This window comes from Embiotoca jacksoni, unplaced genomic scaffold, assembly GCF_022577435.1.
Source record: "Embiotoca jacksoni isolate LCO1_2020_lvr unplaced genomic scaffold, fEmbJac1.0.p SCAF_5, whole genome shotgun sequence".
In the NCBI taxonomy this organism is placed as follows: domain Eukaryota; kingdom Metazoa; phylum Chordata; class Actinopteri; family Embiotocidae; genus Embiotoca; species Embiotoca jacksoni.
This window is the reverse complement of record NW_027185403.1, coordinates 7241345-7268626: the sequence shown is the minus strand read 5'-3', so window position 1 is coordinate 7268626 and position 27282 is coordinate 7241345. Positions and strand designations below refer to the sequence as shown.

Sequence of the window (27282 nt, the reverse complement as noted above, 5' to 3'; positions counted from 1 at the left end):
CTCGATTAAAACATTGCTTTTTGTTTTTCACTAAAAATGTCTTTGTTTTGCTTTAAATTTAGGTGCAGTTGTGTAACATTTTGAAACTAGACGTGACTCTTGGATTTCTGCCTGTGTACTGTCTGTGAGGAGCACATTTTTTTAAAGTCTGCTTGCCTTGAAGCTTTTCTCCAAAAACAAATTGAAAAGGCAAAATGTCTGGCGCCTGTGATAAATGAAAGAAACGAAAAGACCATATGTCTGTGTGGCGTAAACGCAGTGCAGAGAAAGTGTGTCGCTGCCCTGCCATAACCATGCGTGGCTAATTATATCACTGTTGACCAATCCTCTTATCCCAAGAAAATCTCAAGACATAAATACCGGCACCCCATTATTATTTTATTAATGTGCATTTTCTTATCAATACATTATATCTATTTGCACTTTATACAATGAAGTCAAGGCATTTGGCTAAAAAAAACGGGGAAAATAGGAACAATGTTTTCTTTCTTCTTAAAAAGCTGTGGTGATTTAAATAACATCCTGTACATTAGATCGATGAAGAGGTGGAGCGCTGACATACAACCAGACACTTCAGGGAATCTGGCTGATTGAGTCACTTCATCAGTGGGCCTTCACAACCAGCGTAGCCCCTTCATAAGCACTGATCCCCTCTGCAGCACTAAATGAGCAGGGTTTCAACCTTTTGAAAACCTGCCTGATGGCTGGCAACCAGGCAGTTTCAATTAAAACAGCTCTGTCACATTTCCTGTCGCGTTTCATCCAACTCGTGCCTTCGTAACACTGCAAACGTCCCCAGTTCAAGTGGCTGTGTCTGCCTTCTTGTGTCTTGAGGACCACATCGAGTCTTCGTATTGTGTCACAGTCAATAACAGTACACATTTGGCAAATAAACTTTGAAAGCAAATCACAATATAACCGGCTAAAAAAAAAATATTTCATGTCGCAGCTGAATGGTGGCGGGTTAAGAATTACTAATAAATGAGACGCAGTCAGGCTCTTCCAATAAAAAGAAGGTAAACTAAGAAGCGAAATAATCTGAGGATGAAAGTTCTACTGTTTGGCTTTGAAGTAATAATAGTAAAGAATGACTTGTGGTGAAGGGGGATAAACAAGAAAATGAAAATCTAAATTATAAGACAGTTTGCAGAATCAAACCATAAAATTAAAGCCATTTTGATTAAATGTTTATGAATAGTTGGTCCAAGTAGAATACAGAGCAGTTTTCTGCTCTCTCTCTGTACAACGTGGGGATTCTAGACATTTTATTTGGACAGAGTTTTAATATCTTCTTTCTTCACAGAATTGTCAAATTAAGATCGAGAGTCTGTGGCTCGGGAATAACCGACAAGTCTGTATTCATCTGAGCGGATCCCAAGCAACTGTCAAACCGTGATGCACAAGTCTGTCCTCCAAATATGTCGTCGGGACTCGTCGTCTCTGTTCAGTTGTAGTTTTACTTCACATCATTCCATGTGCTTTTCCACCTCCCCTCAGCCGCTCCTCTTTTCTTTAAGCGAAGAAGACGACAAAGATGATGAAGAAGATGATGAGGACGAGAAAGATCTTGATCATCAGCCAGCGGTTGGAGGAGACTGACTGGAAGTATTTGAGGATCTCTGTGTGGGCAGCATCCACGTTTAGCTGGGTGTCCTCCACGTTGGCATCGATCCTGTGAGAGGGGCACGACAGGCAGAGTGGGGCAGCGCCGTTATTTTCTCACATTTTATAGATAAAGCAACAAGTCGAGTAATCAATACAATAGCTGTCAACACAATGCATTGCTGTGAACATCCATTTCATTAGCCTTTATGAAAATATCCTACACTTTATCTATATGACAGAATTTCATGTTTAAGTCATTACTCTCGTGCTCATTCCAATCTTTCTCTTCCTTTGTGTCTGTCTTGTAAAACGTTGTCTCTGTTTCTATCTCACCTCTGGATGGTCTCCTCCTGCTCCTTGACCATGTGTGCCAGCTGCTGGAATATAGAGCCCAGTTCCACGATGGTGCTCTCGATATTCTGCATGGTGTCTGCGCGGCTCTGGATGTACGAGTCCTGTGACGGCACAACCAGAACGATTTTAAAACAGGACCCAACAAAGCATCTTGTCCAATATTTCTACAAAGTTAACAGCGGATAAGAGTCCTTATTACAGTGGCAAAAAAATAAATAATCTGTCTGTCTTGACACCGACCTGCTCATCAATAAGCTGGAGTTGCAAGGGATTGTTCTGAGAGTCCATGTCGATGGCCACATCCCCCAGGCTCCGGGACTCATCCTGCATCAGGACTGAGCTCTCTGAGGGGAGACAACAAGCAACACCAACCCATGTTCAATGAGATCAGACAGAAATCCTCAATGGTAGAGGGGAAAAAGCAAAAAGAACAGCGGGCACATACAGTATCTAGTGATACCCGCTGGGAGAGTCAAACGTTCCAGGGAAATACCTTTTAAATTTGCGGTTGTATAGCCCTGGTAGTCATAGCGCGGCTCACGAGCTGCATGCGGCTCCTGGGCCCTTTTTCGGCTCCCTAAAATATTTTTTAATTTTTGCATTATAGAGGACCCAATACAATAATAATCATTCACAAGGACTACGAGCAGTTCCCTACCACAGCAGCTGTTGTTTTGAAAAGTACAATGGCAGTCAAAACGTCCCAACAACCTGCGGCATTTTTGAAAAAATGTCAAACAACATGCCCATTGTAAATATCCCAAAATTTGTCCATATAAAAGAATGAGGGAAAATGATTGAAAGACAATATTATGGTGTTAAGTAGTGATATTAATTTAGAAAAGCATTTTAATAGTAGGACAAATAATACACTATTAAACTGAATGGGTCAAGCATAGATATTTCTACCATTATCTGTCAAGAAAAATATAATCTACTGAGTCCTTAATTACAGAGATCATAATTGAACACATTAGACCTAGGTTGTTTCTAGCAAAATAAATTGTTACAAACATCATTAATCCCCATCTTGTGCACGTTTTAGTTTTTTTTAGGTATTTACAAGGAGCGCTTTGCTTGAGATTCAGCCATAAATGCTGAAACACATATTGCTCATGAACATTTTACCGAGTGTTCCTGCATGCACAGGAAGCATCTGAGCTCCCTGCGCTTATTAAAGGGTCTCTGGGTGAGAAGCCTGTTTAGCAGCACGTTTATGTCCCTTTTCCATCACATGGTACGGCTCAACTCAACTCGACTCTACTTGCTTTTGTATCAGTTTTTTTTTTTTATTGGATTTCATTTTCCGCTGTAGATGGTACCTCCTCATTGTAACTGGTCGTCATAGTGGCCCAGCGTGACACTACCATGAATTCATTTACAACCCGATACACAGTCTCGCTGGTTTTACACAGTGGAACCTCTGAATCTCCTCAGTTGACCGCAGTGTGGTTCTTGCAGGTTGCTTTTAATCGAGAAGTCCAGTGAATTCTAAACAAAATTGCGGGCGCTTCAGTAGCTTGGTTTTGCAGGATGTCCCCTATTGCACAATGATGTGATGTTTTCCATCAACTTTTAAAATGTCCTCACGTCGCTTGAAATCTCAACGGATGTGATAGCAAACAAAGTAAGGTGAGTAGATTTGAGTTGAGTCATACATGCGGTGGAAAAGTAGCTTTAGCTGTTTGTTTGGGAAATAGATGAACTTAGCAGGAGCCAGAGATGTCAAACATGGCCTCCAAGCCAAAACAAAGAAACAATAGAGGTGTTGTCACTCTATTACACTTTTTGAAACTGGCAGCACAATTTTTAGACCAAGAGCGGGCCATGTTTTAGGCTAGATTTCTTAAATTGTGAAATATTAATAATCTTAGATGAACACAGATGAGTATTTATGTATGTATGTATGTGAGGTTGATCCGGTCAGTATGAGACCAGAATATTTTTGTCACATATTATTCTTCTCTGTACCACAGAAGATAAACTGTAGGTTGTAATTTGAATACATTACTGCAGCTTGTTGGTTCTGACAAAGTTAAAACCAGATGATGTGTTTCAGCATTTTGCCCTCTGTCCACCAAAGGCAGAACATTTCCCACAAACAATATCAGTATAGAGTGAACACGCCATTATAAAGTTGGGACAGCATGCTTTGTTTACCTGTTGTTGCCATTACTTCAATACAAGACCCTAGTTATAACCACAGCAAGCGGAAACGTGTAGCTAAGGTGCAGACAAACTTACTGAAGTTGTTGGCCATTAGAGGAGAAGACGACACAGGAGGCTGGGAGAACTGCTCTCTTCTGCTGCGCTGCTGCTTCAGGTTCTGCAGGAGAAGAGTCAAACGATGAAGAGTTAGAAAGAGAAGAAAACTGAGCCCAATTCAAAACTTAAATGAAATAGTGTGAATAATGAAATATACCAAACAGTTCTCACCTCTGTTCTGACTTCTAGGACTGATTTGAAGTCATTGGACATTACAGCCAATTTGGACTGCGGACATCAAAGAATAAAGTTTAACACAGTGCTGCTTCATTCAGCCGTGTACATTTGTTTCTATTTCTACACTCCACAAACACTTCCCGATGAAATTATACACGAGAAATATGAGATAGAAATCTACTAAAAATGATTAGTCATTTCTCTATTTTACTGAATGTGAACATCTTGATTCAAAGGTTCAACAAAACAGTAGAAAAATGTTGATAATAAATTATAAAAGCAAAGCCAAGTTAACAATAATTTAAATAGATCCTTTTACTTAAACTTCATGCATAAATACGACATAGTTCTTTGTGAGTTTACCTGCAATGACACCACTATAGTGTTGGAGTGGGTTTGGATGTGTCGGCCACCCGGAGCTCCGCGGGACCTCACCAAGTCCTGCAGCTGTAAGATCTGCTTGTTTAGACTGTTGATGTCCTAATAACGTAAACACAAGATAGGTGGAGAAATCAGCATGAATAGTTTTATTAGATATTTAGAGGACCAGCGCATATCATGAGATGTTACCAATTCAGCTCACTTGTTTAATGATGTATGTGAGCTCCTCGATCTCCACGGCCTTGTCGTCAAACAGAGATTTTCTTTTTGCCACTGAAACATCAAAACAACAACATGTAGAATCTAAATATTTGCACTCTAACAATATACATGTGGAAATAATATTAAATGAACACTTACAAATGGTGAGCTTTTCCAGTTTGGCAAATGTGTTGCTCAAGTCTTTCCCAATTCTCCTGCAAGGACACAAACAAACAAAGTTCTTTGTAATGCACATACTGAATAAATACCCCAAACGTTTTGCTTGTTTATGATTTTACAAATGAGTTAAAAAAAAAAAAAAAGAGAGAGATTACATCAATTTTATCTGCCTGCCTGTGCTTACAGCATTTAAAGTATGATACACCAAAAATGACCTGGATTAATTTCTTGTTTCTCTCATTTAACTAACAGCAACACAATTATTATAATTCTATGGGCCAATCAAAAGCAATAAAGTGTTTAGGTGCGGCAATGGATGAGGAAGACAACAATGGGTGAAAAATAATAATGTTACACCCAAGATCAAAGTAAAAGAACGAGTATATTCAGCAAATATCTGAGCTGTTGTAACACATCAGAAAACAAACAATGAGACACTTACTTGGCCATAACTGTAAAGTCGCTGCGCTGCCTGAGGGCGCTGAGAGCTGGTTTACTGGGCTGGACTCCATTCTGGCAAAGGAGAGGGTAAGAGATGAAAAGATAAATTTAAAATAAAGAGGCCGACGAGTAACCCAAGATACGACTACAGAACTTATCCACATTGATTTAGCGCTAATCAGCTGGTCAAATAACAGGGAACATATTGATTACAAAAAGGTTGACCTGATAAACATAGCATTCGGTTATTAAGAAAAATTCTAATATTAGTCATACGTTAGAAATAATGTATTTCTTAACATGTCCGGATTATAAACATTTTCCGATTACTTCATCCCAAATCGGTGCTCTGGGCTTTTTGTCAATTCAAGTAAACAATTTCTGATGGCACCTCTCTGAGTGCTGGTTATTATGGCACCACAAACGCATCCTTGCATTTCTGTCCTGACATTTTCCTTTTGGCCAACATATACAGTGAGATCATTATGTTAGTGATAATACTATCAGACACCCTGTTGGCAGAGTTGATTGACTCTTATCTACGATTATGTCACCAGTTGGGAATTTACAGTGAAACAAGCATCTGAACACAGCTGACAGAAGACAACAAGAACTCATCTTTCCCATAAATGTGCAAAAAAGACAAGGTTTAAGGTTGTTTTTTTAAAGTCTTTTTGTTTTGTCTTTAAAGACGATGAGTGCTGACGAACTCAAAAGTGGAACCAAAAGCAGATGCAGCGAGAGGAGTAAACAAGGAAATGCAACTAAAAACAAACTAAACTTAAAGACTACTAGAAAAAAAAAAACAGTGAGGGCACATCAGTATAACATACTATATAACGTTTTGGGCCTTCACTTGCTCAATTTTACATAAAGTGATCCAGTTATTATTGTGCCGCGGTGACTGGTGTTTACCCAAACATACCTGTCTGCCCTGGAGAGATTTACAGGCCGACTGGAACTCGAGGGTCCGGTCACGGCACGTCATCCTGCCGTCGGGAAAGGGTCACTTGCCCTCTGGAGACCAGAAACCACTTGGGATTGGCGGGTTTTCGTCCTTTGGTTGGTCTGATGAGTAAAATAGGAGGACCTCCCGAGGTACGGACAAACTCACATCCAAGGTGGGGTATCCTTCATGGGCATAAGTACACGCATTTCTGCGGTACCAGGAAAGCAACTTTTAGTCTAACAGATTAACAGTTTGAAATTCAACAAGATAAAAAAACAAAAAACAAAACACCCATTTTGATGCGGTAGTTAAAACAAGCCAGTCAGGACCGTTAGCAGCAACAACAACACGACGACTCGGGAGAGACCGTCAACAGCGCAACAACCGGGCAATACGTGAGAAATAACCGCCCCAAACTCACCGATAGGCGAGCTAAATATACATTTAATTAGGTAACAATGCTTATCTGAGGTCCGTCAGCGTGAAGGCCGCCCATCACGACGCACAGCTGATCACGGCCTGACCGGCTAACCACAAGCTAATGTTGGCAACAGAAGGCTAACCGGGCTCTCCGTTCGGTTCCTCCGAACTCACCTTGGAAAAATTCGACCTAAACTAACCACGTGAGGTTTATTCTTATTTAAAAGACAAAAAAACAACAACAAAAATCGATTGGTTTCAACTTACTTGAATCGATATCACACCATATCTCGACAGCCCTCGATGTTTCGGGTAAAAAAAAAAACAACTAATCAACCCAGGAGTTAAAGTTCCGATCCGGGTCATTTCCGGTCCTGACGTCACTGCCACGTCTACTTTAGCGAGGCTCCAAATCCCTGCAGGTCCAATCCGCCAACACCAGGGGTTGACATTTCTCCTGCTTACAGTGCCCCACGGGAGACATTATACTACAGAAACTGACGGAGACAACTACAAAATGTCAAGTAATAACACAAACATTTTAAACTAAATTCTTTTGAGGTTCTTGATGTAAATTATAAATAAAAACACTCCATTGAGGCATAATTTGGCTTTATTAAAATTGTGATTTATTTTTTAGCCCATATAATGTTCAAAAGTATGTAATTGTATCCCATCAATTTAGATTTACCTGATAGGGGTCCCCAAAGGAAGAAATTAATCAATATTATCATTATCAATAGTATATGGAGAGTCTTGTTTTGTGTTGAACACTAGTGTCAATAATCGTGAAAAAGATCAGTGTGTCATTTTAGAGTAACTACTGCATGCAAAACATTATATGCCACTTGAAGGGGAAATGAAGCTTTAAGTTACTGCGAGCAGAGGAGACAGGCATACAGAAAACCTGATTGGCTTCTGCTTCTGTTGAGTCGACCTACAGGCATGGTATGGAGAAAGAGATAACATCCAGCAGGCCCTCTGATCTCCTCTCACTCCTACTGGTACCCGCATCCTCCGCCTGACAGGATCAAGCATGCCCAGACCACAACTATGTCCTCACCCATTTACCTGCAAGACCCTCAACCACAAAAAACCCCGGCCCTCCACCACCCCCTTGATCCCTGCAAAAGCCCCCATCTACTTCAGCTACACTCCCTTCAACTTTTATACCCCACTTTAATCCAACAAATGTTTCACACTTCCTTTATGCTTTCAAAACATGATTTGATGTTACGCTGAACAAAACTGCCCACATCAGGACAGAAGAGAACAGTTTCTTTGACAAAATCTCCCTTTTATTTGTGATTTGATCTCTTTTCTTGTATATATTATTTCCAACTGGTAAAATAAATCGATCTCATTTTAACATTGACATACATGAATGTATATTCTTAAATTGATTACATTTTTTACATATTGGTGGGTTAGCTATATCGCTTCCCCACTGGTAATCTGTATTTCACTCTCCAGTAGCTGCACAGATAGTTGTTGATCTCCTTCCCTCCAAAGCAACATCAGGGAGACATTAGTTCAATGTCATTGATGTATTCTTTAAAAGTTTTTTCAACATTCGTCCTGGATATCAGTGGGACATCCATGCTGGACGTTCAAGAGATGTTTTTTTTAAAAGTCTTTTAAGGTGACATCCATGGTGAACATGATGTCTCCCTGATGTCATGTGTTTGTAGGGTAGGTTTTTTTGGTGGTTTTTACCCTAAATTTAGTTAAATTAAATCTCTTCATACAGGCTGTTATCTTCCAACTAAATTCTCAACCTGTTGACTTTACACATCCTGTTTCCCATGTAATAGCAAGAGCTGTAAATCTTTTATCAAGGTTGATGTCCTTCAGTGGAGTGAGAAAGACAAGGTCTGTGGATCCATGTTTCTGTTGAAGATAACACAGTTTGTTTTTTCTGTAAAATAAAAAAAAAAGTTCTTTGTGTTCACAGGAGACTTTAACAAACGCTCACTTTCCTGTCAGTTTAACAGAAACCAGCAAACAGGTATGAATCTTCTTTACACCGCACATATTGAACTAAATCTCTCTCAGTGTGTTTTATCTGTGTTTCTCTCTCACACACAGGAGCGCTGATACCATCTAACAACACATACTCGCAGGCCAGATAGCGTCCAGTACCTGCTTCAACACAGCTGCTGCTACAAAAGCAGGGAGGAAACCATGGCTGGAGTTATTAGAAAAACACTGACTCTGAATGCAGAGAAAAGCAAGGTGGAAAAATACAGGAAGTCCTGATACAAGTGCAAAGACTGAGAGAGACAAAGAGGGACGGAGGGAGGCTGACAGGGAGGGAGACATGTGAGCTCATGGTCTAAAATCTGAACTGTAACACAGAGAAATATGAAAGTGTGAGCAGAGGCTGTTTCTGCTTTCCTCAGTACAGTTCTTAACATTTTTGAAAGGTTTCTGAGGAGCACAGAGCTTTAATGGGCAGATTTTAAAGTAACAGCATATTTTCAGTATCGAAATGACTCACTCTGTCCTTTTCTATTTCTCTCTGTCTCCCTAATCTTGCTGCTATATTTAGTACTGGCATAATGCCCTTCAACAGATAGGGTGGCAGCAGCTCTGAGCTCCTCTCCTCTTTCCTTTCCTATCCAGGCTGTTTTACCAGATTCTTCCTCATCTTTCCTCTTCCTAAAAAGACAGACCTCTAAGATCTTCTGTCTTAAATTTATAGTAATTTTACACACACACACACACACACACACACACACACGCACGCACACAAACACAGACACGCGCACTTTGTACTTGACCAGCTTCTGACTCAGCAGTACAGAGAGGAGGAGAGGGAACAATATTATGTCTCATAACACCACGTCACATCACATACGCACTTTTTCTCTGTACCCAACTCCCTGGGTGGCACCGTAATCAAAAATGTCTGTTTGCCTTTCATTATTGTCAAATGAGGGATTAAAACAAAAGAAACAGGGGGGATGGAGGAGATGAAGGGGGGCTGAGGTCAAAACTGAGGGACATGAAACAGGTTATAGGAAGAAAACGACAGGTTTATACGAAAAATAAGACATTCCTTTAATAACATCTGTAACATCATGTTTGTATCCTGGTATCATGTTGAATATATTTGATGATGCAGTATACACTTTAATGTGGACATTGAGTCGATTAATTAGCATGTACAGTATATACTAATACGACATAAAACTGCATTGTTTTCTACAAAGACATCATAAAAGGGCACAAATGGTGTAGCAGCAAAAAAAGAGTGTAGTTTATCTCTATACATAGGCTGCAGTATGTATTTGCAGAGAAGAGATTCATTGCAAGGTACAGCTAGAATGAAGTTACAAATACATTTCTAAAGTATGCTCTACCTCATACACAAGGTCATGGCAGGATATTAGAGATTATAAAATGTTATATAGTTTAGTGAGGGGCATCTATAGGCTACTAAGACACTGAAGGTCAGAACAGGGCTATCTTAACAGTACAATGTAGACTGTGCTGATACAATGCACACTGATATTTGATGCTCATTAATACGTCCAAGCTTTAAAGAGTTGTGATGCTGAAATGACCGGAGGGGCCAGAAGATGCAGATCAGTAGAATTAGCTGTTGTTGCTTTTATTGTTCAGAATTAATGCTTTGAGTTTAGAAAATTTGGTCACAAGAAGAAACAGTTGGAGCCCGAGAGGAAGCTAAAAAGCTGTCTCAGCACCACAACTCTCGTAGGTGGAATGTCCTTGATGTGTCATACATGTATGCATGAGTGGAGTCAGTTAGCTCTTTCAGCTCTGCCCCCAACATGTTTTTTTTTCTTCTTTTTTTTTCCAGTGGAATAATCTACAGTATGTGCTTTGTGATCTCAATATAGCTGAAAGTGAGTAAAAAAAAACAACAAAAAAAAACCTTAAAGGAATAGTTTAAAAGATTGGGAAGTGAACTTTTTAACTTTCAGTTAGCCGAGATGATTGATGTCACTTACATGTCTGCTCAGTGAATACGTAGTTAGACTATCAGCCAGGTCGTGTAATTTAGATTAAAGACTGGAAACAGGAGTAGATGGCTAGCCTGGCTTTGAATCTCACCAAGTAAATCTGTCAAAAAACAGTGCTGCTCCTGCATGGATTTTGTTACATCTGGACAGAGCAACGCAAACTGTTCCTTCCGTTTCCAGTCATTATACTAAGCTAAGGTAACAGACTGCTAGCTCCAGCCTCATATTTCAGTCCATCCAGGGGTTTGATTTGATTTGATTTGTTTGCAATCTGTGACAGCAATAAACATCTTGTGTAAAAATAAGTACTTTAATCCTTTCTCAATAATTTTATGCGCAAAAACGAGGTGCAATCTCTTACAATTGCAGATAAACTCATGTAATTTAAGTCACGCTGTATGATTAGACTGACGCAGAGAATTGATGATTTGTAATTTCCAGTCAGACCACATTTCCCATAAACCTTGTCATGTCCACTTTCTGTTCTTTTCCCAGTCACCCTGCATATGGTTTGTCTTGATGATGAGAAGAGACTTTATTTTTGTTGAAAAAGCAAGTTTTACTTGGAAAGACTTACTTTTTTCCATGAATACCTACAGTGGAGCTTCCATTCAATACCTTCACTACGGGGAAATTTGGGCTAAATTGCAAACTCCCGCAAACACTGTAGCAACTGGTTGAGTTTGCATTAATTAATGTGATTGCAGCATTTCCTGGAAGGACTGATATTTCCCATACAAATGGGAGTGGTAACGTTATTTCCCAAAATGTCGAACTAAACCTATAAAGCCATGAATGGTCACCAGTAGTTTGAGGCTACAAAAGCTTTGGGGAAGCACCTCCTCTTCCATATAATCACACAGTGTCCTCTAAATCAGTGAAAATCACTGCAGATCTGCTGCAGTTCCGAGTCCTGACACCCGAGACTGTGCTTATTGCTAAAAGCATCATAATCTTAATAGAGGTCTGAAATAACAGAGAAAGTAACAATGATGCTCTAATACTTGGTCATTAATATGTTACGATATAGAGGTAGTGATTTAAACGTTGATTGGCAGTAATAAACACTGAACAATGAACTGGAGCATGGACAAAATAATCTCATCTCAGGAGAGTATAAAAACAAAGTTTATCACAGCAGCCACTGAAACAATGTTCTGTTGCTTCGAGGTGGATATAAATAATTCAGACTCTGGACTGCACGCTGTTTTCTGAGTGACTATTCTTCAATCAGCTGGATTGTATGAATCCTCGGGAAAGTATGGACATGAATCTTGAACTTTCAAAGCTACCGTTTCTCATGGAGCTGAGACGTCACTGGCAAAATGTTCCCAGTAAAATTGAGCTCTGAATGGGTGTCAAAAATGGGTTTAAACTCCGGGACCTGCAACTTTAGGACCTCTGATCTCTGGCTTTAGCTCGTCACACTGACTGACAAGCTGCTTAAGACCTCATCCTTTCTGAAACAGTCACAGTTCAAATCCCTGTTCCCACCCGGCAGCCAAGCAGTCATGAACCAACATGGAGTTAGGCCGTGAGATTCAGTCAGAATATAAACAAGTTATGTTCCAACTGAATAATAGTCTTTCCATCCTAGCTCTAACGTGCAACAACAGCGGCCGTGTTTTCCTTTCACTGCACTGGGGACGGCTATTTGCTTGGTTTTTGTGTGCTACAGACAACACTGCCCCACTGATTGTTTGAATTACACATTATAATGTATAGAGTCACCCATTTGTGGCCGTGTGAGCCGTCTCTGTTTAAATTCAATACATTTGGGTATCGGTTTAGCCGGCCACCCAGCGTGACTCTTTATCCAGGCGGATTAAAGATTAACAAAAACAAAACAAAGACACATTCTGCAATATAGAATATTTTCCAATCAACTCCACAAAATCATAATAAAATATAAAACAGAGGCATATAATACAATACTTAATGAAGACTTTGCAGTAAATTGCAAATAAACGACTGACATATTTGCACACTTGGTGTGGCACAAACAAAAGCTTATGGCTACCTGCATTCATTTCACATCGGATGTGTGTGTAAATATGGATGTATGTGTGCTACAGCAGGGTGTGTGTGTGTCTGCATGTGTTGTGTCGTCCGTATTCCTGGTATTATGACTGTGAATGCATGTGTGTGAAGTAGTGAACAGCCGCCAGGCCTCATTATTGTCATTCTGCTCACTGCCTAAAAGGGAGGCAAAAGTCTCCTTTCAAATGGAGGAGCCAAGGAGAAACAGAGACAAAAGGCCCAAATTAAACAAATGCCGGAAAGCGCTTGGAGAGCCAGCCTGCGGTCATACGCTTTGAATAAGAGAGGACGGCTGCAGGGATAGCCCATCTGGGTCTTTCAGTGGGGAGACCACACAGATACACTCCATCCCAGCATTTAGCTCCACTAAATAGGTCCACACACACTGGGGTGCCAGTTCATGTGCATGTCCTGTGTTCCTCTGGTATGTCTTACTGTGTATGTGTTCACCGTTAATCTGTTTTGCACATCCTCTGCGCACAAAGTGGCCTTGATGTAAACCCAGAATTCGTCTCTAGGTGCAGTGTCCTTGTGAGCAAATAATGTCAGCACGTAGGACACCGGCATACGACCGCCCTTCTTCATCAACATTGTTCTCGTAGCGTACGCTCGCTCTTGTTTCCACTGTTCTCTTATGCTGAAAGGAACGCCTTGGAGTCCAACCAAAAACCACAGCAGAGTATGTTCACCTACAGGCTTTTGTCAGGTTTTTTGCACATCCCTCAAAGTTGTCATTTTTCTCCCACTTTCATCCCCCACTCGTTGAATGTGTGTTGTGACGCTACATGCATGTACATGTGAACTGACAGAGGCTGTGCCATAGAAGCACCCACGTGGATCTACAGTGCATTTAGGCTGCAATGATGTTGCTTTACTGGAGCTCTGCTGCAGGGTCCCGTGCGTCCTTCCACTAATATTTCCTTCATTTTGAGATACTGGATGCTGAGAGTGGGCGATGAATCTACGGGGAGGTGGTGGAGAGGAGATGAAAAGAAAGTGGGCGGACACATCAAGTCCTCATGGAATCACACCTGGAACAATGAACAATAAAGAGAGAAGGGCTTTAGCATGAAATCGTTTTTCTCAGATACAAGGCTGATTCTCACATGTATACTGAATTATAAGTCTGGTGATAAAATCAGTGTCTAGATGCACTTTTTCTTGACAGATACTCTTGTACAAAACAACCTACATTTTCTCTATCAAACACACCCACATTAGGATCTATTTGGGTTTTAGTCTTTTGGTCAAAGATACCTCAACATGTGGAATTAAAATGCTGACCCTAGAAAATAAAGTCAAACCGCACTACCACATGAGTTAAAGCTCCTCAGAGCAAAGCCTTCTTATTTCAGCAAATGTAAAAGTAAATTGATTCAGAGTGGGTCATTAAAGTGGAGAACATGCTCTGCAGCTTCATTCAATAGTAGACACAGCCTGATGCAGCTCAGCTTTCACTGATTGAACTTTTATTAAGATAAACTCACTAAACGTATCCTGATTTAGGCTCTTATATCTTGATTCCTAAATGATTGAGCTTTTGAAGGTCTCTTTTTAATGCTCATCTCTGTATCTTCCCTTGTCCTTATATTGTGTTTCAGTTCCAAAACCATTGAAAAGAAATTCAAGCAACAGATTGATTTTTATTTTCTGGTTGGGTGTGGACTGACTTGCATCGGCGAATGTTGAGCTTTTGGTCTTTCCGGCTGCAGCTCTCAGCTCTGATGGTGCAGCGGCACTGACATGACGTCACATCCAAGGTCCACTTCCTCCCCCTGCAGGGGCGGCAGCGAGGTGTCTGAGAGGGAGAGACCGAGAAAGTGGTGGGAGGAGGTGACGGAGGAAGAGGAGAGGATGTGGCAGGAAGAGATGGAGGAGCAAGGGTTCTGGATGGAAGAAGGGTGAAAGAAAAGAGTGGTTAGCTGCAGAATTTATTAATTCACTGATCATCAAAAGATGGTGGTGGTGATTTGAGGCTGGACTGAAGCACAGCAATGCTTTGAGCTAAATACTAACATCATCATTCCCACATGGTCTTAAAGCTCACATGTGGTATGACGTTTACCATGTTCTTCAAGTTAGTGTGGTGTCTTAGCATGCTAAAATTGCTAATCAGACATAATTAGCTGTACACACAAAGTACAGCTGAGCCCCACGAGACTGTTGATAGTTTTGCTGGTATTAGTTATAAAAGGGCAAAACATTTGACCTGATGGCGCTCTGTTAAAAAATGAGATAACGTCCTGGCAGAAAATTACCAGCAGATTTTCCTTTAAATTTATTGATATTTCTGTTAATCCTAATTCGGAAAATTCTGTAGATTTACAGCTAATCCTCTGTATCCTCTTCTTTTGCAGACATCTCTAATCTTTAAGGTGCAATGTCTAAAAAGTTACAGCACATCCTCAGGAGAATTTGAAGACATTTTCTTCACCACTTAAATTCTAATAATCAGAAACGTTCTTTGTCCCGGGTGACCGACGTGAGTGATGGATGCCCTGCCTCTTGAACTGTTCACGCTTGATGGGGGTTCAGCTCAGACGATCGAATGGGTATTTATGAAATACGGGTAAACCACCTGTGAAAAATTGATACAGAACGTTCCTTCATCTCAACACGGTACACAGGGCTTTATTTTTAGAGGGATTGTTTTTAGAGTCTGGAGCTAGTTGACAAATCTAGGAATTATCTAACTTTTTAATTGATCACATGGAGTGATTGACTGTCACAATCAAATTTAATCACATAATTATTAAGATTTCATTGAAAAATCACAAAAGTCCACCTTAAGGTGGCGCCACAGGAAACATCAGAGGGTCCTCAAAAGTCAGCAGAATTCATCCTTTTGAGACCGTAAATGTCTGCACAAAATTGTATCTCAATCCAACCAACAGTTGTTGAGATATATCATTCTGGAACAAAGCGGCGGACCGACCGATGGGCTAAAAATGAATTGTTTGAACGTACACACTGCCAGTCTGAAACAAACCAACACAATGTAGTGTGTGGGAGATGTGTGACTAATGTGGGATACTGTCTCCTTAGCTGCAGACAAACTTTCTCCTCTTTCTGTCCGTCTGTCTCTCTGTCTGTTACCATGGCTATGTTCGCATACTTGCCTATGAGGTCTTCAGCTTCTCCTCTAGACGCCCTACACTTTTCCTGTCTGAGGTTTTAGTCTGAGAAAGTTGCCTGCATCAGTTGGTCCATTAACTGGAGCTGGTTCGGGCTCAGTCCTCCCGGGAGGCTGGCGGCCTTAATGAAGTTACTTAATGAGGCAGAGAGGGGCCATCTTTGTTCACATCCGATGACCACGCCTGCCGCTGGCATGGACATAGGAGGTGGCATTTGGAAGCAAATTACCAGGATTTCACCCCTGCCAGAGTCTGAATAAAGCCTGTTCTGAGTGATGGATGGGTGCTGAGGGACATCACACCCAACCAAAGCCACCTCTGGCCCCCGGGGGCCGGAAATAACTGACAGCAAAGAGAAGGGGAATCAGATGAAAAAGAAAAGAGAGGAAAAGAGCTCTTACTCTTTTATCTTTCACTGCTCAGGACTCATGCAGATATACGATGCACGTGGCTCCACATTTAAATCACTGAGAATAATATGAAATGTCAGACTACTGATGACTACTAATAACTACTGACTGAGTTGATGACTGTGATTATGGAGTTTCACAGTGTGTGTATGTGTGTGTGTGTGTGTGTGTGAGAGAGAGAGAGAGAGAGAGAGAAAGAGAGAAAGAGAGACCTTGAGTGCTGTGGCTGTAAAACAAATTGTCCTTCAGTAATACTGTAGACCAGATAACCCAGTTTTTCTTTAATTCCAACATTCACACTGAGGCAGAGAGCATCTGGGAAATATTGACTAACGTGTACGAACAATCAAATGTGTGCACTGAATATTCAACATACGCAGCTCTGACAGCTTCGGCTGTCATCTGTCTGGACTTCCCCCTCCTTTTCTTCTTGTCTTTTCTTGGTGGCTTCAGAAACGGCCTGAGAATATCAAACAGACAAAATGTTGCACACTTTAAATGGGCAGGATTTCACGTCTTGTAAATTGTATTTAGTTCTGATGTCTGTTGGAACGACAAACACTAAAATCAAATCAGTCTCTCCTGATGAACCCCAAAAACTGCATGCAACATTCAATCTAAAAGTTTTGGATTTAATTTTTAACACTTTTTAATTTTACTCAGTTCTCCAACAGCTACTTGTGTTAAACTTTCCAGATTTACATGTTTTGCCTTTTTTGGAAAATAATAAAACTTTGTTGTGCAATGGTGTCAGAAAATTTCAACCAAATCCCTATAGCTAATTTCAACATATTTAAATTTTAAATGAAACACACAGTTTAGAGTCAGGGCTCCTCACTACAACATTATCTGAAATATTCCTCAAGTAATTTATGATATTTGTCTGCAATATGTATTTCATTTTGTAACTTTATCCACCTTTCTTATTTCAAACAGTAGCACATGTTCATCTGCTCAACAGTGATATGCTCATCAATATCAGTTTAAGTGTGTGTTTACATTCATCTCCTGAAGCAGAAAAGTTTCCCTATCCTCAGGAAATCTGATTTGAAGGGGCCGACCTAAGAGCATGATTTGTGACATCACAAATCGTTTGGAAGCTGATTCTGGTGAAACAATATTTGACTCACATAATCAATTAATCAAAATGTATTTGTATAGCACATTTTAAAACACAACAAAGGTTGCCCAAAGTGCCACACATAGACAAACAGTCACGCATTCGAAAAGGCAGGATTAATGAAAATAAGTAAAATCAAGACAAACTAACACAAATCACACAAAAATACCAAGTAGAGGTCAGAGCGGATAGGCCAGTGAAAATAAATAGGTTTTTAAACAGCTTTTGAACATTGGTAAAATGGACGACAACCTAATATTAAGGGGAAGGTTGTTCCAGAGTTTAGGAGCAGCAACAGAGAAGGGATGGTCGGCCCCGGTTGTCATTTTTGCTCTCGGAATAACTAAAAACTGTTGGTCGAGAGACCTGAGTGAGCGAGGTGGGGTATGAGGATGCAGCAGGTCGGACAGATAGGCAGGTCCATTAAGACACCTGACCTTAGCTAAAGTTCTTAGCTGAAAGAGACCGACTTTGACAACAGATTTAATCCGGAGATCTCATTTAAAAGATGAGTCAAAAATCACACACAGATTCTTAACATGAAAATTAAAGTGGGTTGCCATAGAGCCAAGACACAATGAAGGACTGTCCGGTGTCACAGCTGAAAGGCGAGAGGGATTGAGCAGCAAGATCTCTGTTTTACCTTCGTTGAGGCATACATTTTGTTTTTGCGACAGTCAGATTTTGACATCAGCCAGGCAGCTCATTAGTGAACTTATAGAGGCAGTGCCAGATTTGAAGGGAAGGTATATCTGAATATCGTCGGCATAGAGGTGATAAGAAATATTATGTTTTTGGAAAATGGATCCAAGAGGAAGCATGTAAAGTGAGAACAGAAGTGGACCCAAAATGGACCCCTGCGGTACCCCACAGGTCAGGGGGGCCTGTTGAGAGGAGCAGTTGCCCATGATGACAGAGAGTGATCTGTCATTCAGGTAGAATTTAAAGCATTGTAGGGAAGTACCTCGGATGCCGACGGAGTGCTCAAGGCAGGAGATTAAAATTTCATGGTCCACAGTGTCAAAAGCAGCAGTGAGGTCGAAAAAAAAGCAAGATGGCGGGATCACCAGCATCAGCAATGAGTAAAAGGTCGTTAAAAACTTTTAAAAGGGCAGATTCAGTGCTGTGAGACGTTCTAAAACCAGATTGAAAAACATCACAGATGCCATTAAAACTGATAAAAGACTGAATCTGCTTAAATACAACTTTCTCCAAGATCTTGGACAGAAAAGGCAAAGTGGATATTGGTCTGTAATTTGATGGGTCAGAGGACTCCAAATTAGGTTTCTTGATGAGAGGAATCAACATACACATAAGTGTGATATGGAAACTTGAAGCCTCCTATGTATATTCACTGGAAGTAGACTTTAAAGTGATGTATGAGAAATCCTGTCGAGCAATTAAATGTCAGAAATTCAATCAATCTGCATTATTCATAGATTCTGTAACTTTAAATGAGGGAGAAGGCGGTGATGTTAGTTGAAAAAGTTGAAAAAGATAACTGAACTTTTTTGTGGAAAAACCACATCAGACACAATCGTTGTTCAAATCAGAGTATTTATGCCTGGAGGGGATCTTTAAGCTCTGACAACAGTTTGCTGACAGCAGTCAGCTTTATCATTTTGAGTGCCCAGCCTTTATTGAGCTCAATCTGTTTTACATGTTTTTATCTGTGCAACAAAGTGTATCTACAGCTCTGGTTTTAGTTTTAACCAACTATAACTTGTCTCTGTTCTAATCCCATCTGCTGCTATAAACTATATTCAATTACGGGGGCAGTGTTTACCCGCTCGGCCCTGACCATATTAACAGACTGTGCTGCTGCTGCTGCTGTTGTTTTTGGAGCTCTAATTTACTATTATGGATGCGTGACTCTGCTCCGTCAGTCTGTGAGAGAGCACATGGCAGGGGAGATAAAATCATCTCTATGGTGACAACAGGATGCTGGCCACCCCAGGGGATGCTGGGAGAGAGTCACACAGATGCTAACTTGCTGATGCACACACACACACACACACACACACACACACACACACACACACACACACACACAAACACACTTATTATTAACACAGCGAGTATGTACAAATGCCAATAGCATGTAAAAATGTCAGAAAACCACACAGAGTCATATAAACTCATGACTTTTAACTGAAGGTAGAAAAAAAATAATTATTTAAACGCATACAGTATACACATGAACTGGAATCCCATTATTTATGTCCCCATCCTAACAGGAAGCAGGGTGACATAAACATTAAAGATGCAATCATATGATTGTCTGGTTGGACCTGCTAGTACGAGGCACACAAACAAACAGCAGGGATCCAGCAGAAATATTTCTCTCACAGTGTACAGCTGTCAGTCCCAGCTGACACGCTACAAAACCTCAACACAGGAGTCCCCACATGCAAGAGAGGAAGATTCCTTTACTAAATGTGAAAGTTGACCCACAGTCAGAGGACTTTAACATTTTCTGTGAAGTTTTTGTCGACTGAGAAAAATCTGACGCTCTAAAATCAATTTACAGAAATTTCAAACTTTTCTCACCTTGAGATCAGTAAACTATCACAGAGATCAGTTTGTTACCTAATTTCTTTTAACGAAGTTTAGCAAAGACCTGTGCCATGTAACCACAATGTCTCTGGCTCAGCTGTCCGGCCTGGTGTATTAAAGGAAATTTACTGTCAGAGATTAAACACATTGAATGAGGTGTTTTTTACCTTTTAGTAGTGTGACGGAGTTACTCGAGGTGTTGTACACACAGATGAGGTCAAATACTGTCTTATCAATGGTGTCACACTATTTTACTGCTTTACAGGTGACTTATCACGAGGTAAGACATGTAGCAATACATGCAGGGAAGAACAAGACGGCAGGCTGGTAAAAATGGATCTGAACATTTCAAATACTTAAAGAATCATCATTGAGATGGAAAATTGTTATTCAACATGCATTTTAGTGAGTAAGCAAGAAAATTCCAAAAGATGCCTTTTACAGCCTAAATTGTAATCAGTGTTCTACTAGTGTTTAACTGGGTGTCCCTTTTGCTGTTTAAATGCACCAGTTAAACAGGTGTGAGCATGTTGATTCTTCACTGTGTTTCATTAGATAAGTAAAGCCCGAAAGCGAACACTGACACGTTTCATGGATTAACGTAATGTAGTATGAGTTATTTGCCAGCGATGTTAGACCTTTGCAGCAAAAATGAGTTTTAAATCAACCCAAATGACAAATTGCTTGAAATTAATAATTGATTAAAGCATGCTTGCCTCATATAATGACTGAGAGCAAGTATCTGATAAATATAACCTCTTTAAGAAACTATAAAGCCATTTATTCATCAGGAGGCGCTGTTTTTGACTGAAATACTGGTCTGACTACTGCCGACTCATTAGTAGCATCATTAGCAGAACAGTGTATCCTTAGTGCAGAGCTTAGACATGGGATGATAGACTGTTTAATAAGGAAAAAGTGAAACAAAAGATGTCACAAAAACAGCTCACTAACACACGAACAACTTTGGGGGGGGGGGGGAAATCCAGAAAGAAAGGAAATAATGAGTGTTTTACCTTGTAGTCGGTGTTGGCTGGAATTGTTCTTTTAATCTGCACACACATTAAACAGGGTGTCAGTATGAAAGTGCAGTGAGGCCATGAACAACAGGTACACGTTGCATCTCTTCCTTTGTGCGCAGACATGAACAGTGTGTTTTAATTACCTGCACTCACACTGGCTGTGCTCGATGAAGGGCAGCTCAAGGAGCTCGTGTTTCATGAAGGACGTTCTCATCAGCTGCACACAGAGCAGAGAAAAATCATTCAAGATTTATCACATACTGAAGCAGACAGAGATTTGGTGATTGTGTGTACCTCCATGGTGAGTGTGTGTGTGAGCAAGGGCAAACACTCCATGGCCTCGTCAGCACAGCAGCCGCCACATCGCCTCACCGACACGCAGGACGGCACAAAGAGATGGTGGGTCTCCCCCGGCAACTCCCGCCAAACCTCCACCAGAGTGTCCCGAGGCTCGCAGCCGCTCCGCGAGTAAACCTCCAACCACCGTCGCACTGGTGAAGCAACACAAACAAATAATCAGTTTTATTTTTACATTTTTCTCCATGACATGGGATTCGCGGAAGAAACATAAGAGCGTACCTTCTCGACCTTCCCTGGACTTGGGGGAGTCTGCTGGCCGCCAGTGAGCGAGCTGGAGAGAGAAATAAAAGTAAAGAAAATCAATGAGAGAAGTTTGTTTCAAAGAATTCAGGATTTCCGGGTCAAGCTGACATGTTGAAGAGCCATGATAAGTGGTTTCACTCAAGTTTAGTGAACATGGTGAAAGTGAAAAAACGATGTACAGCAGCCAGTAAATTTTGGTATGCCATCTTCAAAGAAAAACAATACATTTTCTACACCTAAAATACCCTCATACATCCTCCAGAAATATATTATATGTGCAATTTTTAATCATGTCAACCAAAGAATGTGCAACATTTTCATGCCAAAATCAAACGAAAAGAATTTATGTGTTTAAATTCAATCAAATGTTTACAAAATAAATCAAAATCTACATTGTTCATCGATAAGAACATTTTAACATTATAAATGAAATTAAGATCAAATTTAGTCAAGTTTAAGATTGAGGAAATGTCATAAGCACAAGAAGAAAACCCTCAAAGACTCCCAGATTGTCTGCACATGCTAAAAAGTATTAGCTTCTGTGTTTTTATTTAGCTTATCTATCAGATTTAAAGAAAAGGTTGTTTTTTTTCACGTGTTTATAGCAAGATAACACTTCAAATATGGGCTGTTATTGTTCACTAATCAGCATTTATTGCTGAGGTAACCCATGATATGGCTGTAATTACTTTGAAGCAATTGTCTGCAGCCTCCTGTTTGACACGGTTGTAAAAAGCCTCCTGGAGCAGATCAAAGTGTTTCCTGTTAATGAACACCACAATATTTCACACCTGCAATCTGAACATGACAGGCTCGATAAAGCGTGGTGGTAAATACCATGAAGGAAAAGTCTGAACTTTGGTACTCCTTGATACAACCTTGAAGGAGGCCTACAGTAAGGCAGCTAAATTAAATGCCCCTCATTTAAGGCTGTTATGAAACATTTCTTGCATAGACAAGGTCTATTGGTTCAACTGAGTGCATTAGAAATCAAATTTCAACCACATAGTCATCTTCGTGAGTGAGGGAGCTACATGAACCTGAGTTGCACCTGCTACCTTCGCCTTGAAGTCTATCGCCTGATTACGGCATTGGAAAAACTTTCAGTAGCGGTAGATAGTGAGTGTCTGCCACTGGATTTCTCAGCAGTGAACTATTACTTTAAAAGAAAATGATTGGTATACATGTTTTGGTCTGACAGAAATACCAATCCAATATTTAACTGGCCTTTCTCTTTTTATTTCACTTCATGTTGCCCATTTATTTTAGTCCGAGGAAGGAAAACACTGCTGGAAAGTACATTTCACCACATTTCAGAGAAAAATATTGTACTTTATACTCCACTGCCTTCATTTTATAAATTTACCTTCAGCACTTGTTACTTTGCAGAGTAATATTTTACATTCAGACCTATGTATTAATAAATATTAAACTGTTGCTTTCCAACCTGATTGTCTTGTGACCATTTACAAAAGTCTGAGGTAAGAACAGCTCCATCTTTTCCCTTACAAACTTCGCACATGGTTTCATTTAAATGACTGTTTGAGGACCAAATAATTAAAATACTTTACAAACAGTGTTGGGAAGGTCACTTTTGAAATGTAATAGGTTGCAGAGTAACATTAAATAGTCCTAAAAACTAAATTTAAACTAGGCAGTGTAAACCTTTCAACACAACTAAACATTGATTGCTGTCAAACTTTAATTAAAAGTTCAATATAACTTGAATTAGCACTTGAATATTTAGATTTAAAAGCGCAACCAAAAATAAATCCCAAGTACATAGATCATACCTGACTGCAGTTAATGAAAAATGTTACTATAACCTCAAACCAAGTCTTCATTCAGGTCACCTCCATAACTCTTTTTAAACATCTCTGTCTTTTCCAATGACATGGCCAACCATCTTGGTGCTGCTGCTTAGAGCACTGCACATTGATTTGATTGGAAGACGAGAAGCAGAGCAAATTCAAACAAGGGAACCAATCAGAAACAACGTTCATAATTTGAGTGCATTCTGCCAAATAAAATGAGCCTGTTTGGACATAGACAAAAGTCATTCCTGCGAAAAGATGCAAAGCAACAGAATGAATATCATATTCTACACATGAACTTTTTACTGAAAATAATATATTCTGATGTGTAAAATATGTAATTCAATTCAATATTTTTTGTCAGTGACTGTAACTGATTACAATTACTTTTATTTTGTAATTCATTTACATTTAACTAGTTGCTCCCAAACACTGTTCACAAATAGCTGCAAATATTTGAGTAAAGTCCATTAATCATCTAATGACCTTTCAAATTCATCTCATGACCCAATGGAGGGGCCTAACACAGGGGTTGGGAACCACTGGACTGGGCAGCTACAAAAGGAAAATGGTTCTACCACATTTGTTTCCATATTAAAAATCTAATAATGTATCTGTGAGCATTTTTAAAAGAATACAATTTTACTTTTACTGAAGTAAAGGATATGAATACTTCTTCCACCACTGAAAAATAAGGAGAAACTGAATTTTGTAGCTAGATACTTCTCTCTCTGACACACACAAACACATCTGCACAGACATTATTCGGCCCATGTGTGTATGAAGACCAAGGCCACTTGTAAGGGAATGTAGACTTTGTCCAGTTGCCCCCCCTTTAACTGCTCCACCCCCTTCTACACACACACACACACACACACACACACACACACACACACACACACACACACACACACACACACACACACAGGTCTGGCCCACATTAATTGAACAGCTTTGAGTTAAGCTTGGACTGAGGCCATTTTGTGACTGGTATGAACTGAAGTAAATGTGTCTTCTCTGTATCAGTCTTGGAGACAAGTCTAAGACAAACTCCTTTTGGCAGCCGTATGCAAGGAGCTGGCACAAACACATACACACACACACACACACACACACACACACACACACACACGCTCCTGAGTGGCAGCCCAAAGCCATCTGCCCTGGCACTGCTGTCTGTCTGCTGTCTAAACCATCTAACTCCCTAACACTCCCAGAGAAACACCGTGTAGACGTGTGTGTGTGTGTGTGTGTGTGTGTGTGTGTGTGTGTGTGTGTGTGTGTGTGTGTGTGTGTGTGTGTGTGTGTGTGTGTGAAAAACACCCTGCCCTCCAGCTATACACCATCTCTCACACACTGAGCTTCATCGCTGCAGGAGGAGAAGGATGACCCCCTTTTTCAAATAACCTGTCAGAGAAGCAGACAGCATGGTAGGCTGAACCTTTCGGGTGTGAGCAGGTGAAGAGGCTTTCACGGTGTTTGCTGCTGAGCGCCGTGTAGTGTCTAGGATGATGAATCACTCAAACATACGGTATACAGCGATAAATATATAAGAGAAATTAATGAATATAGAGCTAGCTAAAGGAGACAAAGCAAGTGCCATGAGGGAGGAGGATTTCCCACAACCTGGCAACTCAATAATTGTTGTAATTAATGTTTATAACTGATCTACCAAGTTTTACTCGACTATAATGTTCACAACAGTCTATAAACTTTTTTATAAAAGCTGCCTTATATAAAGTATCACTGAATATTAATAGTGAGAGGAGACAGCAAACCATAATATCATGTAATAACTGAGTTCCACAGACGAACAGCATCCTGCAGGATTATTATTGTGTTTTTCTGTCACAGGACCTGAAGTGACAGGTGTCACTGACCTCGGGGATAACTTCCACCAAGCTACAACTACCACCAGTCTAAATTCAGACAAAAAGGACGGTAGCTTCCTTTAAACCCATAAAGTGACCCTGAAAATAAGCTGGAAATGAGTCACACAAGCTCCTGGCTGGTGGCTGGATGCAGTTGTTTTTTTTTTTAGGTCAAATGGTCTATACATATACATACATACCTTGGCATGAGACGTCGGTATTCTGGTGAGCAGCAGGAATTGAAACATTCCTAGAATAACTTGAAGCATAATCCCCATTGTGCAGGAGTCCAAGGGGCACGCAAAAAATATTTTTGGACCAATCCAAAAAAGAAAAAAAGAAGGTAGTTTGTCCTCCCTCCTCCGCCTCTGTGTCCGATTAAAGATATCCCGGTTTCATTCCCCAGCCTCCCTTCCCTGAAAGGTCTCCCAGGGTGGCATCCTCAGGGTCGGAATATCAACTTTATAAAATGATAATAAACTACCAGGAGTCAGTTCCTAACCTTAACTCTCGTCTGACAGTAGCCTATAAATGTGCCTTTCTTATGATATTAGCTAATGACTAACCGTGACACCAAAGCACCAAAATCCCCTCCTTTTTCCCGGAACTTGTATGAACTTTGAAGTGATGCTTTCTTGTATTTATTTTGAGTACCGTCAGTCTGTTGGTCCTGGTCTCATGAAACCGGTCTGGGGGGTCCGGGGTGGCGTGACTGGAGGATCATACAGATTCCCGCTGAAACGTGGTGCGATCATAAAATCCGGCGTGCCTGGGAAAAAAAAAACCAATCACATCATCCTGTTATAGGATGTTTATCCGGTAAAGATCCGACGCTTTGGGACGACGTGCAGAGGGACAGTGCCGCATATTCCTCTCCCCGGCTCGGTCACAGTCTCAGCACACTGTCGCTCCCACAGAAAATGTGACGTTGCCCCTCCAGGCGCATCTTTCCGTTTTTTTACCCCCTTATAAATAAACCTAGAATACATCCTCCGCTGTCATGGCAGTGCAGCTACAGCAGAGCCGGCAGAGCAGCAGGGCAGTCCTCACACATACACGCACAGAGGTCTGGAAAGGTAGCAGTCTTCAATTGTTGTTGTGATCGGTTTCCTCATTTCCTTTGCCCTTGAGACGCACGCAGCGTAACCATTGGCTGCCAACTTTCTCCAAACGGGAAAGGCGCGGATACAGGTGCAGCGTCTCAACTAGTCCCGCAGTGGGGGTCCAGGGGGCCTCCAGGGGCCTCTAGCATGTGTTGTGCCTTCTACTGGGGACACTGAGTTCATGTCCCACTGGAGATTTTTTTTTTAAGCCTGGCAGGTTTTATACGGCTGGATTCAGTAATGTTGTGTATTTACATGCAGATTTTTGTATCAAAATATGAACAGTTTAAACAATCAGCAGATTCAATGATTAGTAATAAGTAACTATTTTTTTTAGAATCGATAAAGTCATTATTTTAAAGAGGAAGTGGCAAATTGATTGAATATTTTGGTTTGGACAAATTTAAGCAATGTTAAGATGCCACTATGACAAATGTAAAAAGGATTTCCTCCATGTTTTCTGACATTTTATAGACCAGAACCATCAGCAGATTAATAAACAAGGAAAATAAACTGCTACTTGCATGCCGCCCTTCATAAGTATGTCTAAATGTACTTTATGCAGAACAGAAATTTTTCAGCCTCTCAAATTTGATTCCTGGCAGTGTTGTAGGATTGTGAGCAGCCTTATTCTTGTTTGGAAATAT

General features: G+C 40.5%; 2 protein-coding genes across 3 annotated transcripts; both read right to left on the bottom strand.

Moving 5' to 3' along the window:
- Positions 1–357: 357 nt before the first annotated feature.
- On the bottom strand, positions 358–7335 carry stx5a (syntaxin 5A). Of its 2 annotated transcripts, XM_069171256.1 has the most exons (12): positions 7241–7335; positions 6530–6761; positions 5606–5676; positions 5143–5198; positions 4985–5055; positions 4765–4881; positions 4396–4452; positions 4204–4285; positions 2453–2536; positions 2200–2303; positions 1939–2060; positions 358–1672 (listed from the first exon to the last, which is right to left on the bottom strand). In XM_069171256.1, the coding sequence occupies exons 2-12, from the start codon at positions 6590–6592 to the stop codon at positions 1513–1515; spliced, it is 987 nt and encodes a 328-aa protein (XP_069027357.1). In that variant the 5' UTR covers positions 6593–6761; positions 7241–7335; the 3' UTR covers positions 358–1512. The 2 variants fall into 2 exon arrangements, with proteins under 2 accessions (XP_069027357.1, XP_069027358.1); XM_069171257.1 differs by lacking the exon at positions 2453–2536.
- A 2676-nt stretch (positions 7336–10011) lies between these two features.
- On the bottom strand, positions 10012–26805 carry vegfba (vascular endothelial growth factor Ba). Its single transcript, XM_069170921.1, has 8 exons — positions 25733–26805; positions 21824–21875; positions 21539–21735; positions 21388–21461; positions 21239–21274; positions 16923–17006; positions 14673–14888; positions 10012–14033 (listed from the first exon to the last, which is right to left on the bottom strand). Exons 1-8 carry the CDS (start codon positions 25808–25810, stop codon positions 14012–14014), a joined length of 759 nt encoding a protein of 252 aa, XP_069027022.1. The 5' UTR covers positions 25811–26805; the 3' UTR covers positions 10012–14011.
- Between the last annotated feature and the right edge of the window lie 477 nt (positions 26806–27282).